This window comes from Aspergillus neoniger, assembly GCF_003184625.1.
Source record: "Aspergillus neoniger CBS 115656 unplaced genomic scaffold BO87scaffold_13, whole genome shotgun sequence".
Taxonomy (NCBI): domain Eukaryota; kingdom Fungi; phylum Ascomycota; class Eurotiomycetes; order Eurotiales; family Aspergillaceae; genus Aspergillus; species Aspergillus neoniger.
Window position 1 is genome coordinate 126,899 of NW_020291141.1, and position 16,996 is coordinate 143,894.

Genomic DNA, 16,996 nt, shown 5'->3' on the forward strand with positions numbered 1-16,996 from the left:
CAGGAATAAGATACTTGTAGGTATGTTGCTTATGTTCTGCGCAACCTCTAGAGTCAATGCTTGCTCTCGGACCCAACCAAAGAATCCGACGCAGTGCAGATGGCTGATGCGAGTTGGTGTCTGGCAGTCGCAGATCAATCGCACTGAAGTGTGTTATATGCTGGAGACATGGCTACCCAGCTAGTCTCTTTGGCGGAGGTGGAGAGGCTCAGCGCCTCGGTCGTACGGATATTGGGGGGCAATCCCGGCAAGGTGAGTCAATGTTGAGATAACACACCGGTCTTGATGGACATAGAAACTAATATACCTTTCTTATAGTTCACTCTGCAAGGTTTGTTCTCTCATACACACTTTTAGCGGTACAGGCGTGTTATCCTAACCAACTATCCAACAGGCACGAATACGTATCTAATCGGGCGAGGTCGTCAACGCATCCTCATTGACACCGGTCAGGGTGAACCCTCCTGGGCAGCCCGGCTCAAGACTCTCTTGGCAGAAGAGAATGCAATTGTGCATCAGGCACTCCTCACGCATTGGCATCCAGACCATGTTAAAGGCGTTCCTGACCTCTTAGCATTATGTCCGGACGCTATCATCTACAAGAATGATCCAGACCTTGGCCAAGAGAGCATTGAAGACGGTCAGATCTTCAGTGTTGAAGGTGCGACACTACGCGCATACCATACTCCGGGTCATACGGTTGACCATATGATGTTTGTCCTTGAGGAAGAAGATTCTGTTTTTACGGGTGATCGTGAGTATTGTGGCAATCTCTACTTCCTGCCTCATGGCTAACTACGCTTGTCAGATGTCTTGGGCCATGGCACGAGTGTCTTTGAGGACCTCTCGTCCTATATATCTAGCCTAAAGCGAATGCAGAACCGGGTTTCGGGTCGCGGCTATCCTGGCCACGGAGCTGTTATCGAGAATGCCACAGCAAAGATCACAGAGTACATCAAGCACCGCCAACAGCGAGAGGATGAAGTGGTTCGCGTTCTCCGATATAATCACCTCGATGTCGCAGATGGGGAAACATCTCCGGAGCGTAAACGGTCCTGGACCCCATTGGAACTAGTTAAGGTGATCTACAAAGATGTGCCGGAAAGCCTCCATCTGCCTGCATCTAATGGAGTGTTGCTTGTTCTAAGGAAATTAGAGGACGAAGGCCGCGTAAGCCGAGATGCTGATGGGCGATGGGTTCTGGAAACTGGACGATCAGCGCTTTGAAGGATTATGAGAAGGACTGGGTTGTTAAGTGATCATCATAGTAGATATATTAGTAGATCTTTGTTTCGGGATTATATGGGATATGTTATTAGGGATCCGATGCTAGCCGCTCAACGAGGCAAGAAGATGCCTGTGACCGCCATGCAGTGCGTGCATATTCACCTAATCATAGACATATGATGTTATTCCTGTCATTCACAACCATCATCCCTTACATATTTCTAATGCTACACAGTATAGATATACCATGCCCATCAACGAGAAGAACATAGATCGTCACATCATTGTACTATTGAAGCTTTTAGCAAACCCGCTCCCCTTTCATTCGGCGTTAATAACCTTGTCAACTAGCGGTCTGATTCCATCGCATCAGTCTTACCACACAACAAAAATGACACCGAATGTAGTAAGAGTATCGAGAACAGCTTGTCTCAGATTAACCAAGACAGAAGCAACAAAGAAACATAAATAGGCTAGTTATGATGCCATATAGTTCCCATGGAGGAACGGAATGGAGCCTTTGTAAATAGTAGTGATTGGTTGAGACCGACTTCATTATGACTATCGAGACTCTTATCGTCCAGTTAACCTTGGGGAGCAGCGAGATCCGAGTACCAGGTAGAGAGAGATAATGGGTGGGAAATGTTTTCTGGTTATGTTCCCACATCAGAACTTGAGCTACCAAGACTACTTACTGACTTGCATCCTGCGCACTGATCTTATCTGACAAAGAAGTTCCCTCGCGAATTAAGTCAAACATAGGATTTTTGTTTGTAAGTCTATGCATCGAGTGTGCCATGGAATGCCATTAGGTAAAAATGATCAACTGAAGTGCATAGCAGTTACCTCACCTTCAAGAGGCACCAGACAGTATTCAGTCAGACCTTTTGTCTACACTAAGGAATGTGGCTGTTATCATAAGACGTAGTGAGTTTCAGAAGCATCAAGATATACAGAGTCAGTGAATCCATTAATGTTGGGATCAAAGTAGTATAGAGAGTCCAGACCCGTCCATAACAGCGGGGTATTGATTTCACCACCCGATTGAAAGCGCCTCTCGGGCAGCAAGAAGGGAAGAAAGGTTAACAAGAAGGGAGATAGTGTGAGTGAGTGAGTGAAATCCTGCAATGCTCGTGTTTGTTCGTACCTTTGCGGGGATCAACATTCATCAAAAGTATGCAGATGACTTGCTTTTCTCCCCACGACGCCACCCAGCATGTTACTTTGTAGATATGGACCAAGTGAGAGTGAAGTAGTCAGGTTGGATTCTATACTACTGATCAGGGTTAAAGATAGTAGCCTTTATTACTGCTGGGGTGACATTACAATGTTGAACCGTCATCAGGCCATTTGATCTGGGTAGGACCTGAAACGAGGAAGTAGTACCTCAGTAAGTAAGTAATTAACTTATCGTAGATTTCCCTTGTTGAGGGGAAACTGGAAGTGTTGGCATCATCCAGAGCCAAGGACGAGTGTGAGTGGCTGGCCAGATTCCCGCATCCATTGCGACCGCTGGTCATCTCTGACTTCATCGCCCACTTTGTCGGAACTACTACTCTTGTCCCCTTGTTCCCTTCCCCCCCCAATATTCTTTCCCCAACTCATCTTTCCACCACACCACTTTTTTTTCTTCCTCCCCCACTTCTCGTCATCTCTTTCCTGTGAAAGCGATAGGCTGTAAAGGAGAGTCCCTCAAAAAAAATATTCAAAAGGAGACAAAAATAAAAAGAAGGGAGTCACAAGCAGCCTGTCAGAGTGTGTGCTGTGATCGATAATCATTTTTCCAACATACACTTGCAACATTCCGGAATAACAAAACTGACTCTTGCTTGCTCGCTGGCCCACTCCGTCTTCCTTCTCACTGCTTTTTCCCTGTCGATGAACTTGCTAGTGAGGAGCTCTAGGTGGACTCCCGGCACTACTGCTCTTGGTTCTTCTTCGGCCCAAACCTGGGTCACTTGGTCCGCGCGCCGGTCTCTAAAGTGAGGTCACTCCCTCAATTCTTCCCCGCCGCCTTAAAGCTGCTTCCCAGTATCAGGAAGCACCAAGCACCAAAAAGCACCAGCTTCTTGGCTTCAAGGCATTCCAGGTCGCCATTTGTGACCTTCCTTTTCTTCCTCTTCATTTTCTTGACTTTTAACTTAACCTTCACTCGATCCCTCTTTGTTATCCCTAAGCTTTCTTGCTCGGTGTCTGGGTTCACTCGGCTTCATTCAATTGGTGAACAGTGGTCCAAGACTGACAACCACCCGGCTTTTTCCTTCTTCCTGGTTCTTCACTGAAGACCAACAAGGCTCAATAATTATAATCCGATAACTACCGTCTCTGCAGCTTACGACCTCAGAGCCCCGCCTCCGTCTACTCTTATTTCCTCGTCCCTGGCGTCTTCTTTGATACGCCAGTCTCGTCCTTTGTCTTCAATTCAGACCCTCATTGGTCGCTTACTCGGCCTAACTAGTACATTTGTCCATACTTACATCTGACTATCTGCGTCGGTGCCCCGCCAATTCCGACAGCATGCCTTCCCTCGAGAACCCCACCTTCCAGAGTGAGGCTCGGTTGCTCCTCGTCTCCAATCGGCTTCCAATCACCATCAAGCGATCGGATGATGGTCGCTATGACTTCTCCATGTCCTCCGGTGGCCTGGTCAGCGGATTGAGTGGCCTGTCCAAGTCCACGACCTTCCAATGGTACGGCTGGCCCGGTTTGGAGGTCCCGGAGGAGGAGATTCCCGTTGTGAAGCAACGCCTGAAGCAGGAGTATAACGCTGTGCCAGTGTTTATTGATGACGAACTGGCAGATCGTCACTACAACGGCTTCTCTAGTTAGTATTATCAATCTACTTATTATACTGAGGATCTGTGATGGTTGCTCCCTCATTGATCCCGGCTGAAGGCGCTTGCTTGCTGACAGATGCCCACTGCTCACAGACTCTATTCTCTGGCCCCTCTTCCATTACCATCCCGGTGAGATTACCTTTGACGAGTCCGCCTGGGAGGCATACAAGGAGGCCAACCGTCTCTTCGCCAAAGCGGTTGCGAAGGAAGTCCAAGATGGCGACTTGATCTGGGTGCATGATTATCACTTGATGCTCCTTCCCGAGATGCTGCGCGAGGAGATCGGCCATAGCAAGGAAAATGTCAAGATTGGCTTCTTCCTCCACACGCCCTTCCCTAGCAGCGAAATCTACCGAATCCTCCCAGTGCGGAACGAGTTGTTGCTCGGTGTTCTGCATTGCGACCTGATCGGGTTCCATACCTACGACTACACTAGGCACTTCTTGAGTGCTTGCTCGCGACTCTTGTATGTATTGGATTGACTACATCTCTTCAAAGGCAATGGAGGTGCTAATATTATGGATACCTAGGGGCTTAACAACTACACCTAATGGGATTGAGTTCCAGGGCAAGATCATTGCCTGCGGTGCCTTCCCTATCGGCATCGACCCGGAGAAGTTTGAAGAGGGGTTGAAGAAGGAGAAGGTCCAGAAACGCATTGCGATGCTGGAACAAAAATTTCAGGGCGTGAAACTCATGGTGGGTGTGGACCGCTTGGATTACATCAAGGGTGTCCCCCAAAAATTGCATGCCCTTGAGGTGTTCCTTAGCGATCATCCGGAGTGGGTTGGCAAGGTTGTCCTGGTTCAGGTTGCTGTTCCTAGTCGACAAGATGTGGAAGAATACCAGAACTTGAGAGCTGTTGTTAATGAGTTGGTGGGCCGGATTAACGGCAAATTTGGTAGGTTTCGCGTTGCCTTTGAAAGAGACCCTATCGCTGACGGATGAACAGGCACCGTTGAATTCATGCCTATCCACTTCCTGCACAAGTCTGTCAACTTTGACGAGCTAATTGCTCTGTACGCGGTTTCCGACGCCTGCATTGTTTCGTCGACCCGCGACGGAATGAACCTCGTTGCCTATGAGTACATCGCCACACAGAAGAAGCGTCATGGTGTCTTGGTGCTTTCCGAGTTCGCGGGTGCCGCTCAGAGCCTGAACGGCAGTATCATTATCAACCCCTGGAACACCGAAGAGCTGGCGGGTGCTTATCAGGAAGCGGTAACCATGAGCGACGAGCAGAGGGCCCTCAACTTCTCCAAGCTCGACAAATATGTCAATAAATATACAAGGTTCGATCATATCTGAGATGACGAGGAGCTTTGACACTAACTACGTTTCTAGTGCATTCTGGGGCCAGTCCTTCGTGACCGAACTGACTCGCATCTCGGAGCATTCAGCGGAGAAGTTCCATGCTAAGAAGGCTTCTTTCAGCGACAACAACTCCGAGAACGGAGAACGTTCTAACGGTGTAGATACCCCGGACCAGGAGCAAGTGGCACAGTGAGCTTGGTGCCCCCGCTTTGTATGATTGTTTACGGCCGAGGATCCATTGAATATGGCGATGCGTGCATGATTGATTTAAGACGTCTATTTTACTGGTATATGAGCACAAGGCGTGGAGAAGGGCTTCTTCCTACAGTTTTACATCTCGGTTTCGCGTATGGAATATTACAAGAGTGAACACTGTGTTCGAGCCTTAATTCCAGGGTATGGTTGGGCAACAGACATCGGAGCGTTTGGTTTTTTTCTGTGTACATGGGAGCATATCGCGATCCCTCGGCCATTGGTCCCTCTCTACTCTACAATATGCGTTGGGCGTCGGTGTTATTAGGATTTCAGTGGCATAAAATAGTGGGCGGTCCATTTCATGTTACATATAAACACATAGTTACACACCAAATATTGCATTCATTAATGACCATCATTTACTTGTTATGCTAGAAAGGGTTGCATTTGTCAAGACACCCTGCGGAGGATGCGTGGAGAAGAATGGGATGCAAAATATGCAAACATGCCCGAGATTTCAGAAATTCTCGGCGAACTCGTCCGCGGCCGCGATGCTCCTCCGGCCTGGACAGCAAGCCTCGCAGCAAGCCCCATCGTGCTCAACAGGGTCAATCGCCAATTAATTGCTATCTCGCTGAGCGGATAAGCTCTCAACTTCTCTCGGAGTATCCTGAAGGCCGATAATTTCCGTCGTACCCCGTGCCCGGCACCGCCGCAACGTCTACAAAAACTCCCGTCCAAGCGGATTGACCTGGCCGTGCTTCCTCCCCAGCACCATCTCTACAACCAAAGGAGCATTCGGTCCTTCATATACACCACCACAATGCGTCCCGCCAATTTCCTCCGGGCTCTTCAGCCCCTGCGCTCCTCCATGATGCGCTCCACCACCACTACTTCCTCCACAACAGCGCCCTCTCTATACCAGACCACCCTGCGCTCCCTCACGACCACCGTCCCCCGACTCAACGAGCAACAGCAACAACAACCACAACAACAAGAAGCCGACCTATCTTCTTCAACTACTACCACCACCGCCGTCCCCCCCTCCCTCCGCAGCTACCCCTACAAGACCAAGACCGGCACCGTCGTCTCCGTCGGCCGCATGGACCGCACCGTACGCGTCAGCCACCGCCACACTATCTGGGACGCACACATCCAGAAGCCCTACCCCAAGATAACGAACTACCTGGTGTCGGATCCGCGCAACTCGCTGCGCGAGGGCGACGTCATTGAGTTCTCGTCCGGTTACCCGAAGAGCCGGAACGTGCGTCACGTTGTGGAGAGAATCATTGCGCCGTTTGGATCTGCTATTGAGGATAGACCGGCTGTTTTGACTCGTGAGGAGAGGGATGCTGAGCGTGCGGCTAAGAGGGCTGCTAAGTGGGAGCGTAGAGAGGCGAGGAGGGCCGAGGCTGGTGTGTCTGAGAGTGAGGGGAAGGGTGGGGAGCACGTTGGGAGGATTAGGAGGTTGGTGCTTGAGAGGACTGGGGGAGTTTGAGGTTTAGGTTGTGCTTGATTTGAGTGAGTGGGTTGATTGAGGATTGGATGATGAAGAGGGGGGGGGGGTAAGAGATGAGAGGTTAGATAGATGGGTTGGTTTGGTTGTTGTTGTTGTGGGGTTGGTTTCCTTTTATCTCTTATCTGTTCCAATATGTTGTATGTAAACATTGTGTGTCTGTATATTACTAGCTATTTACTTTTTTCATGGCATATTGTGCTTTTGTTGGACTGGCTGTGGGGTTGGTTGGTTGTGTGTAGATGTGTAGCTGGGCTGGATATCACTAGGGTCTGAGGGCATATATCAAATGTGTAATCCTGTAGCAAGGCACTACTACCTTTTGTGCATAGTATACATCTACTGCAATCATCTACCGGGGAATACACAGCACTGTTATTGGTAGTACGATATCCGGTAGTTCCCACTGCACGATTTACAGCGACATCCGACCTCAATTCGTCTAGACTACTGACTCATGCAACATACATGCAGGCAATTTAAGAGACATAAAACAATAGACCATAACATTTAATTCTATGATATAAAAGGAATAATCCAGGTGATATGCAGATACTGTTCTGGAGAACTATCACGTGACTGTTATTTACTTGCGGGGTTGAGTATAAGACTTGAATATACAATAATATTCTTGATGATATTCTACTATTTAGTTTAATTGGTATTATAAAGTAATGACTATATGTATACAATACTGTTCTCCGGAACATGCCTGTCAAATTGACATAAAGTAACCTCACCTCCACACAGTAAACATATGCCAGAAGATGTACTCCCAAGTACTCCTACATCACCGGAGACATGAACCTCCACGAACAGTGAAACAGCCAAAACTACAACATGGAAAGAACCAGCATTCACCAAACCCCAAACATACCTAATATATAATCTATTTCCCCATATATCCTCTACTACATACCCTCCCAATGTCTATATAAACCCCCCTCCCAAATTGGTACCTGAACGGGGCAGTCAAGTTACAACCAAACCAGTTCTCGAAAGTTGGTTCGCCGCCAAGCCAAGCCTTTTCCATTGGGTCGCGAAAGTCACCCCAGCGACTCTTGATCCGTTGTTTACTTTCCAGCTTCCCTTTTCTCTCTCCTCTTTCAACTTTCTTGTTGACTTCATCAATTTCTCCCCCCACTTCCGCCTACATTAAACCTTTTTCTTCTTTCTTCCCCCCTCTCCTGACGTCGCGCTGTCACTCCCCCTTTTTTTCGAGACACCCCATCCTTTTCTCGAAACTAGTGACTTTATTCATCCGGCGAACCTAACCCGAAGCAAAAAGCCCCTCTCAATCAGAACCAACCTTTCTGTCAGTCAACTCTCCGCCGCCGCCGCCGCCGCCCGTGCACGAGATCTGCGATCGGAATATACGCTACTACGAATAAACCCCAAGGTGTGTGTGCGTGTTTGTGTGTGTGCTTTATTCAAGTTGTTAGCGATAAGGATCCGTCGCTATTTGGGGTTTCAAATTATGAGCCACTTCAGTGATTGGACTGCACGCTTGCGAAAACAAAATCGATGTTTGATGCTAACTGATTACCATCATACAGACTTATTTTTAGATATTCAATATGGCCGAGGAGGAGGATTTCTCTTCCTTGCCATTGACGGATCGGTTCTCGCACAAGGTTAGTTTGTCGCTGTTTTGCTTCCGTTTCCCCATGTTTAGGGTTCGCGGGGTTGTTACTATATATCTGAACACTGACATGTCTATGCTCTTGGATTAGAACTGGAAAGCCCGCAAGAATGGATATGAGGATGCGAAACAACAATTTGAGAAGTCGCCTGATGAGTCGGATCCCGTTTTCACGCCATTCATACAAGATCCCGGCTTGTGGAAAGGGGCTGTGGCAGACTCCAATGTCGCTGCTCAACAAGAGGGTCTTGGATCTTATTGCGCATTCTTGAAATTCGGTGGTGTTCAGGCTTGTACAAGGTATGTTTCACGGAATATTGATGCTGTTAGAACAATTCATGGTGGTTGATGGCTAACATGTGTGGTGAAGGACCCGAGCAACTACCGTCTTCCCGATATGTGAAAAGGGTCTCCCATCCACGCGACCCGCTGCCAAAACGAATGCGATCGAAGCCCTGTTATTATGTGTTGAGCTGGATAAATCGGATCCCGTCATCGAAGAAATGCTCCCCGCTCTGTCACACAAAGTTCCCAAGGTTATTGCCGCTGCGCTGGCAGGATTGAGAGCAATTTATCACAACTTCGGTTGCAAGATTGTTGACCCCAAGCCTGTGTTGAAGGCCTTGCCAAAGGTTTTCGGCCATGCCGACAAGAATGTCCGTGCGGAAGCGCAGAACCTCACTGTGGAACTCTACCGCTGGCTGAAGGAAGCCATCAAACCGCTTTTCTGGAACGAACTCAAGCCCGTACAGCAACAGGATTTGGAGAAGCTGTTTGAAAATGTCAAGCAAGAGCCGGCGCCCAAGCAGGAGAGGTTCACGAGGGCACAGCAAGATGCCATGGCCGCAGCCAGCGCTGCGCCAGAGGGTGATGACGATGAGTTTGAAGGAGGCGAGGAATACCCGGCAGAGGAAGATGAAGGAGAGGTCGATGCTTTCGACCTGGCCGAGCCCGTTGATGTCTTCTCCAAGATCCCAGGGAACTTCCAGGAGCAGCTTTCTTCTTCGAAGTGGAAGGATAGGAAAGAGGCCTTGGACGCTCTGCACACTGTATTGAACGTTCCCCGGATCAAGGATGGACCGTTCGATGACGTTATTCGTATGTTGGCTAAATCCATGAAGGATGCAAACATCGCCGTTGTAACCGTTGCCGCCAACTGTATCGAACTTCTTGCCAAGGGAATTCGCAGTGGATTCGTCAAGTATCGGCCTACCATCATGTCGCCCATGCTGGAGCGCTTGAAGGAAAAGAAGCAGAGTGTGGCGGATGCCCTGGGTCAAGCTTTGGATGCAGTATTCATCGCGACTAGCTTGTCAGAGTGCCTGGAGGAGATACTCGAATTCCTCAAGCACAAGAACCCTCAAGTCAAACAGGAAACACTCAAGTTCTTGATCCGTTGCCTACGTACAACCAGAGATGTTCCGGCGAAACCGGAAGTCAAGTCGATAGCTGAGGCAGGCACGAAACTCCTTACTGAATCTACTGAGGTCAACCGTGCCGGAGGAGCTGAAGTTCTCGGTACCTTGATGAAGATCATGGGCGAGCGGGCGATGAACCCCTATCTGGACGGTCTCGACGACATCAGGAAGACCAAAATCAAGGAATTCTTCGAAACAGCGGAGGTCAAGGCAAAGGATAGACCTAAGCCGATCGTGGCACCGCCGAAACCTGCCCCTGGAAAGAAGGTCGTGGCGAAGAAGCCTGCACTGGGAGCCAAGAGGCCGGCTGCTGCCGCGCCTCCTGTCGAGGAACCCGTAGCTGCTCCGTCACCCAAGCCCGCAAGGTCCGTTCCTTCTAAGCTTGGAGGGCCCGCCAAACCTGGTGGTCTGCCGGCTCCTGGCGGTCTCAAGAAGAGGCTCGGTGGCCCTGGAGGAATTGCATCTCCGCAGCGGCGGGTTGTCTCTCCTCCCACGGAGGAGCAGCCGCCTGCACCGGCACCTCCCAAATTTGGTCTGGGAAGAGGACTTGCAGGCCGACCGATTGCGAAACCAGCGGCTCCCAGCGAGCCTGCGCCCGCTCCTGCAGCTCCTCAATTCAGCGGAATCTCGGCCCTGGAACGAGCTGAGTTGGATGAGCTACGTGCGGAGAAGGAGCGGTTCATACGTATGGTTGAGGACCTGAGGTCTGAGAGGACCAAGCTGAACTCGCAAGTGATGGAGCTTCAAGACCAGAACGCGCAGCTAATTGAAGACCACACAAGGGATGTCCTGAGTATCAAGGCCAAGGAAACCCAACTGGTTCGCGCACGAAGCGATGCAGAGTCAGCGGAGCAGACTGTCCAAAAGCAGCAGCGGGAAATTGAGCGCCTGAAGCGTGAGCTCGCAAGAGCTCTTCGTGCTAGTGCCATTAGCCCTCCCAACACCCTACCGGAGAATATCGGTATGCCTATGTCCGAATCAGGCTCCGTATACCAAGAAGATGGCCGTACACCGATGTCACGGGCTGGTCTCATGGGCTCGCGATTCGAGAGCTCACGGCCGCGCTCCTATGCTTCGGCTAGCCCGAGTGAGGAGAAGGAGAACAATGGCCTGGAATCCTCGGGACTCAGCGCTAGAGAGGCAGGGCTTGGTCGGCGCAAGCTCAGTCCTAGCTTGGGTACCGGCTACTCTGGCTTGGGAAGTCCGACTCGGTCATCAGGACTGGGCTCGGGCAGTGCTTCTGGCGAAGAACAACCCGCCAGGAGTGCCGAGCCAGCGGAGAGCTGGAAGAGAGCTGCGGAAGTAACCAGCCAACTCAAGGCAAGAATCGAACAAATGAAGGTATGGATCAACGATAACCTGGTTCCCTGATCTGTTCCTGGCGAAACATTTGCTGACTTAGAAGTGCAACAGGCAAGGCAAGGGCTTACACGACCACCCTCTCAACGCTGATGAATGAATGAATCACACGACTACTCTCCACCTCCTTTTACACCTACCTATTCCCCGGAAGTGTTCTTCATTCTCATTTCGCTGAGTTAGCTTCATTGTCTCTTTTTATCTTCTCATTGGGCGGGTCTTTCGGTCAATATCCTTCTTCCACTACCACCATCTATACACTCTAGTTCGGATTGCTTTTGCGTTTTATTACATTGGGGTGTGCGCGGACATTCTCTTGCCTGGACTGGGAAACAAATGGGTTCAAGGGGGGCATCTGGGTGCATTGATATGATTTTGTGTTTTTCTTGTTTGTGTTTTGCTCCATACCATCATACCATACCATTGCCATACCTTGTTTTTGCTTGAGTGATTACATGACTTGATTGATGTATAGACAACCAAACCTTTCTGTACCATGTTTTAATGTGATGCTGTATTGTACGGGTCATGACTTGTTTGCTCTATCGGTATGGTTGGCTTGCACTGCATCGGCAGTTAATTTTGTGGGGCCGGATTAAAGGGCTAGATCAGTCCAGATAAAATTTTCATGGCTTTTTCTGCTTGAGTCCACCTGAATGAACACAAGCTATCGATCTAAGACTTTTACCGCTTACTTCGATCTACAACTAAGATGTACATATTGCAGACGTCACATGAATGCTCAAACTCCCAAGACAACTTCCTACAAAGTTCACACACACAAGAAAGATAACAAAACCGAAGCTGTGGTTGTTGATGATGTCTGAAATAGCATTCATGGGTATCTGCAACGTGTACATGAAGAGTATAGGAAAATAGGATAGGATGAAGAAGAAGGGTCATTAGAAGTTTCGTTGATGGTATAAGATTTTTTTTTTATCCCGTCGGTGTTGTTAGTAGCTCGCTGGTTAGGCTAGCTAGCTTTTTAGACACGGATAGCACCCTCAACGGCCTTGCGCTTCTTCTCCTGGCGGGCAACAGCCTTGGCGCCCATGATACCACCACCCCAGTGACGGCGGGACTCCTCGTACTTGTCGGAGTAGCCCTCCTTGACGGCGGAGAGGAGCTTGGCGAACTCGGCCTTGTCCTCGGAGCGGACCTCGGTGAGAGCGAGGACAGCGGAGGTCTATACCATTTATTAGTTGTCTGCTACTAATATATGAAATAGAGTATGTAGGAGAATGGGATTGACATACCTTCTTGTGAACAACAGTTCCAAGACGAGCCTTACCCTTAACAATAGCGTAAGGGACACCCATCTTGCGGCAAAGAGCGGGCAGGAAGACAACCAGCTCAATGGGGTCAACGTCGTGAGCAATCAGGACAAGGGAAGCCTTCTTGTTCTCGACGAGGCCGACAACGTGGTTAAGACCGTACTTGACGTTGTAGGGCTTCTTGGAGACATCCTCCTTCTTCTTGCCCTCAGCGACGGCGGTGGCCTCGGCGTGAAGACGCTCCTTCTTCTCGACCTTGGTCTCGGGACGGTACTTGTTGAGGAACTTGAAGGTCTGGGCAGCGGTGTTGCGGTCCAGGGTGTTCTGGAACTGAGCAATGGAAGGAGGGACCTTGAGACGCAGGTTCAAGATCTTCTTCTGGCGCTGAAGACGGACATACTCGGGCCACTTGACGAAACGGCCGAGGTTGCGCTTGGGCTGGATGTCCTGGCCAATGCCGAAGTTGCGGGGGCGCTTCTCGATGAGAGGGTTCTATTCATACCATGTTAGTATTTTCCATGTTGGTCAGTGTTGATAAGGGTATGAGTTTGCCTACCTTGGGAGCCTTCTTAGCGCCAGCCTTACCCTGGGGGTAAGGGAGGGGAGCAGTCTTCTTTCCGGACTTCTGGGCAGGCTATCATTGAGAAAAGAAGATCAGCAATCTTGTTCCACCATCTTGCTGCATCTTCCTTGAACTCTAGGGAGGATACACAAACTGTCCCAGAGAGAAAAACCAAGTTTCCTAGATTTCCCTGAGGGAGCAGTTTGTGTATAACCTCCAGCCAAAAATCATCGCTGATCACAACCCTCCTTCATAATCATTTTACGGGTTGTGAATAAGAAGAAGCGAGTCAACGGAAATTTGTGTCGCTTCTCGACATGTTGCGAGATGAAGCGAGACGGAAGCAATTCTCGTCTCACGACATGTTTCGCAGCGTATAGTCGATAGGCTCAATTCTAATTGAATAGAAGAGGCGTGAAATGGACGATTCTATGTGCTTACCATTTTGTCGACGGGATCCGCGGCGGCGTTGGGTGCAGGATTGACAGTCAAGAAGAAGAAGAAGAAAAGAAGACGTTCAATTAATTTCGCGCTCTGAGAAGAAATCCATTAGCGCCGTTTGCTTGTGTGGGCCGCGGGCGGATTATCTTGTTTACCGGGGCTGGGTGGTGGCTCGGTCAGGTGATCTAGGGTTAGCCCTTGGGGTTGATGTAGCAGGATGGGCCAATCAGGTTGGATGTCTCTTACATGTATTTGCATGGCAGTCTAGACTTTGATGATGGTCGTCTACTAGTATTCAGTTGATATGCGCACTCATCCATTTAATGGATTCTCTATTAATTTAGTGGGTCCATAGCATGCAACACACTTATTAGTCGTACTGTTCTGGAGACATTCTCAAATAGTCATTTAGGTCAAAGGACATTTATAATTCTAATCCCCAACATACATCCACTAGAAACGCCAAACTCATGCTCAGGTATCCATGACACTATCCATCTATATAACACACCAATAGCCATGAATTAAACATGATCCAAACAGTATAGAAACCCATGTCATAACCTACTCGTAACATACCTAATCCCATCAACTCACGCTCACCTCACCTCCAAGCCCCTAACCCAGGCAGCCCCGTCCTCCCAATCCCCGAACTAGCCGCCTGAATAGCCCTCTTCTTCCCCAAATTACCCTCCTGATCCCTCACCGCCGACACAATCTTATCAATATTCGTCTCCACCACCACACCACCAACAATCATCTCACTCAGCACCGCATGCATAGTCTCATACCCGAAGATGAGATCCAGCTCGCACACGTTCTCGAACATGCGATCCAACGCCTCCACGAAGACCTGGATCAGATCGATCAGCGCCAGCGGCGACTCAGTCGACGTGGAGATCATGATGAACGACAAGGTGGCATAGTTCCGGTAGGTGATTTGGGTGGGGGCGTCGGAGGGGCCGTTTTCTGCGCCGGAGCTTGCGCCGCGGGAGAGAAGTGGTGGGAGGGGGAGGAAGTTGCAGGCGCTGGCGGGGCGTTGGGAGACGAGGTTGTAGATTTGCGCGATTAGGGATTGTTTGGTTTGGGTGTCCTGGTTGGTTGGGCATTGTTAGTATGGGATGCTTGGTAGGTGAGGGGTGGGTTGGTTGGGAAGATCTGATTGAGTATAGACGCACAATCTGTGTGTAGAACTTGGTTAACCGGGGTTGTCCGTTGTTGTTGAAGACGAGGACGGCGTTGATCATCTTGGTGCAGTGTCCGCGGGGCACGGGTGATTCTAGCTCGGTGTTGGACGTGTTCTGCGGGCGATAGAAATCGAAGAATGATTCCTAAGTATGAAGCAAAGATAGGCGATCAACCCAGTTGGTGGAAAAGAGCAGCACGTAAAAGTAGTGACCGTGTAAGGGGTGGAATAATGACCGATGATGAGCGATAGATGAAGCTGTCCCTCGGACTGCCTTATCGGCCTGGAGCGGAGACTCGGCAAAGGTTCCCCGAGCTTCGAACCGCAGCTCGGAAGACTTTCTTATCCGGGGACAATTTCTGGAGAAGCTCTTAGATTTGAAGTAATCCAGCCAAATACTACAAGTCGATCATTGCACCTCTTCCGTCTAACTCGGTCGCTCAGCACATCATGAAAAACCGAATCTCCTCCCTAAGGCCCCTCTGCCTTCCCCAAGCGCAGATCCTCCCCATTCGTCGCAACTATTCGACAAGCAAACCTCCGAATCCGCAATCGCAACCGCAACCGCGGCCGCAGCCCAACAACAAACTACAATTCAGAGACATCCCCGCCACAGCTGTGAACTACTACTGGGACACACAAGCACCGGATGAAAGCCAACTCGCGTACGCAGACAAATTCTTCGCCCCCTCGCGCCACTCCCCAATCAAGCTCTGGACCCTGAGCAAGTTCCGCACGACGCCGCTCTCCTCGACGACTCCCGAATTAGCGTTTCTAGGACGGTCGAATGTTGGTAAAAGCTCATTGTTGAACGCCCTCATGGGGCAGGAGATATGCTGGACGTCGTCGAAACCAGGGCGCACGCAGACGATGAACGCATTCGGTATCGGAGGAACAAAGGGCGGCGAGTCGAAGGTCGTGTTGCTTGATATGCCGGGATACGGAAAGGGAAGTCGATCGGAATGGGGAAATGAGATTATGAAGTATTTGAAGAATAGGAAGCAGTGAGTATTGCATTTCTTACCCCAAGCATTCATATATTATAGTGAACTACAGGCTAACGAACTATCTACCTCCATAGACTCCGCCGCACCTTCATCCTAATCGACGGCCAACACGGCATCAAGCACTCCGACGAAGGCATCCTCGAATTATTCCGCCACTACGCCATCCCACACCAGATCATCGTCTCGAAAGTGGATAATATCATGGCGGCGAGGACGAGTCAACTCGCCTCTGGAGTAACAGAGGAACGTCTGCTCCAGACACAGAAGAAGATACAGGAGCTCCGTCCTATCATCCAGCCTGTTGGCCGAGACGAAGGTCCCGGTGCTCTGGGCGAGATTCTGACATGCAGTTCGAAGGTCCTCCGCACTCCTGGAAATTACCTGGGGATTAGTCCCATTCGTTGGGCTATCTTGTCTGCTGCTGGCTATGATGGGATGATGGAGGTGAAGTCTAGTCACGGCCAACCTGATTTGACGGGGTCAAGTATGTCCTCTGGGGCTGGGCCTTGAGGGGTTTTGGTGCCTTCTCTGGCTGCTGAAATGTTCGTTGATAGTGCGTTCCGATACTTAAGGACTGGCTAGCTTCGCTAGCTGCGAGAAAGATCGCGCGACAGGGCTCTGCTAGTCTCATGTCACTGTTGCTGCAGGGACTACCTAGTGGATGTTGAGACTGCTTCACATGCTTGAGCAGTTATCATTCAACATAGAGATGCAATACTGGGTCCGTGGAATAATTCATGATATGTGCGGCCTCGTACCTCGAGCCCGGCCCAGGATATCATACCGCTCAGCCTGCACCATGGTTTTTGGACTGTTAAGGACCGCGCCACCTTACACCGCGCTTCCCAGGGTGGGCGGGGTCAAGTAGGAAAAGCGGAAAAGCTATAGTCTCATCTTCGACTATGTTTACGACGGAGCCATGCGCTTCCAGGCTAAAGATGCTCGACAAGGGTGTCTTCTCACGTGCACGAAGATGCTTACGGAAGAATAGGATAGCTGGAATGTAAATACAAGAATC

At 49.9% G+C, this 16,996-nt stretch overlaps 6 protein-coding genes across 6 annotated transcripts; 5 read left to right on the plus strand and 1 right to left on the minus strand.

Annotated features, from left to right (window-relative positions):
• Positions 1-168: 168 nt before the first annotated feature.
• Positions 169-1,227, plus strand: BO87DRAFT_425113 (putative metallo-beta-lactamase domain protein; the record flags this gene model as incomplete). Its single annotated transcript, XM_025627279.1, has 4 exons — positions 169-252; positions 319-331; positions 395-754; positions 809-1,227. The coding sequence occupies 4 exons, from the start codon at positions 169-171 to the stop codon at positions 1,225-1,227; spliced, it is 876 nt and encodes a 291-aa protein (XP_025480506.1).
• A 2,517-nt stretch (positions 1,228-3,744) lies between these two features.
• Positions 3,745-5,985, plus strand: BO87DRAFT_434502 (glycosyltransferase family 20 protein; the record flags this gene model as incomplete). Its single annotated transcript, XM_025627714.1, has 5 exons — positions 3,745-4,051; positions 4,158-4,530; positions 4,595-4,965; positions 5,017-5,356; positions 5,409-5,985. 5 exons carry the CDS (start codon positions 3,745-3,747, stop codon positions 5,569-5,571), a joined length of 1,554 nt encoding a protein of 517 aa, XP_025480507.1. The 3' UTR covers positions 5,572-5,985.
• A 157-nt stretch (positions 5,986-6,142) lies between these two features.
• On the plus strand, positions 6,143-7,340 carry BO87DRAFT_375833 (uS17 family ribosomal protein). Its single transcript, XM_025623141.1, has one exon. It carries the CDS (start codon positions 6,397-6,399, stop codon positions 7,069-7,071), a length of 675 nt encoding a protein of 224 aa, XP_025480508.1. The 5' UTR covers positions 6,143-6,396; the 3' UTR covers positions 7,072-7,340.
• A 1,326-nt stretch (positions 7,341-8,666) lies between these two features.
• BO87DRAFT_306783 (putative spindle pole body component) lies at positions 8,667-11,520 on the plus strand (the record flags this gene model as incomplete). The annotated part of the gene is made up of 3 exons (XM_025619372.1): positions 8,667-8,723; positions 8,823-9,031; positions 9,102-11,520. The coding sequence occupies 3 exons, from the start codon at positions 8,667-8,669 to the stop codon at positions 11,518-11,520; spliced, it is 2,685 nt and encodes an 894-aa protein (XP_025480509.1).
• Positions 11,521-12,124: 604 nt separating this feature from the next.
• On the minus strand, positions 12,125-15,201 carry BO87DRAFT_458327 (60S ribosomal protein eL8). The gene is made up of 5 exons (XM_025628864.1): positions 14,964-15,201; positions 14,492-14,878; positions 13,339-13,416; positions 12,765-13,274; positions 12,125-12,694 (listed from the first exon to the last, which is right to left on the minus strand). Exons 1-5 carry the CDS (start codon positions 15,030-15,032, stop codon positions 12,494-12,496), a joined length of 1,245 nt encoding a protein of 414 aa, XP_025480510.1. The 5' UTR covers positions 15,033-15,201; the 3' UTR covers positions 12,125-12,493.
• A 174-nt stretch (positions 15,202-15,375) lies between these two features.
• On the plus strand, positions 15,376-16,986 carry BO87DRAFT_375836 (translation initiation/elongation factor MRX8). Its single transcript, XM_025623142.1, has 2 exons — positions 15,376-15,975; positions 16,053-16,986. Exons 1-2 carry the CDS (start codon positions 15,422-15,424, stop codon positions 16,486-16,488), a joined length of 990 nt encoding a protein of 329 aa, XP_025480511.1. The 5' UTR covers positions 15,376-15,421; the 3' UTR covers positions 16,489-16,986.
• Positions 16,987-16,996: the final 10 nt, after the last annotated feature.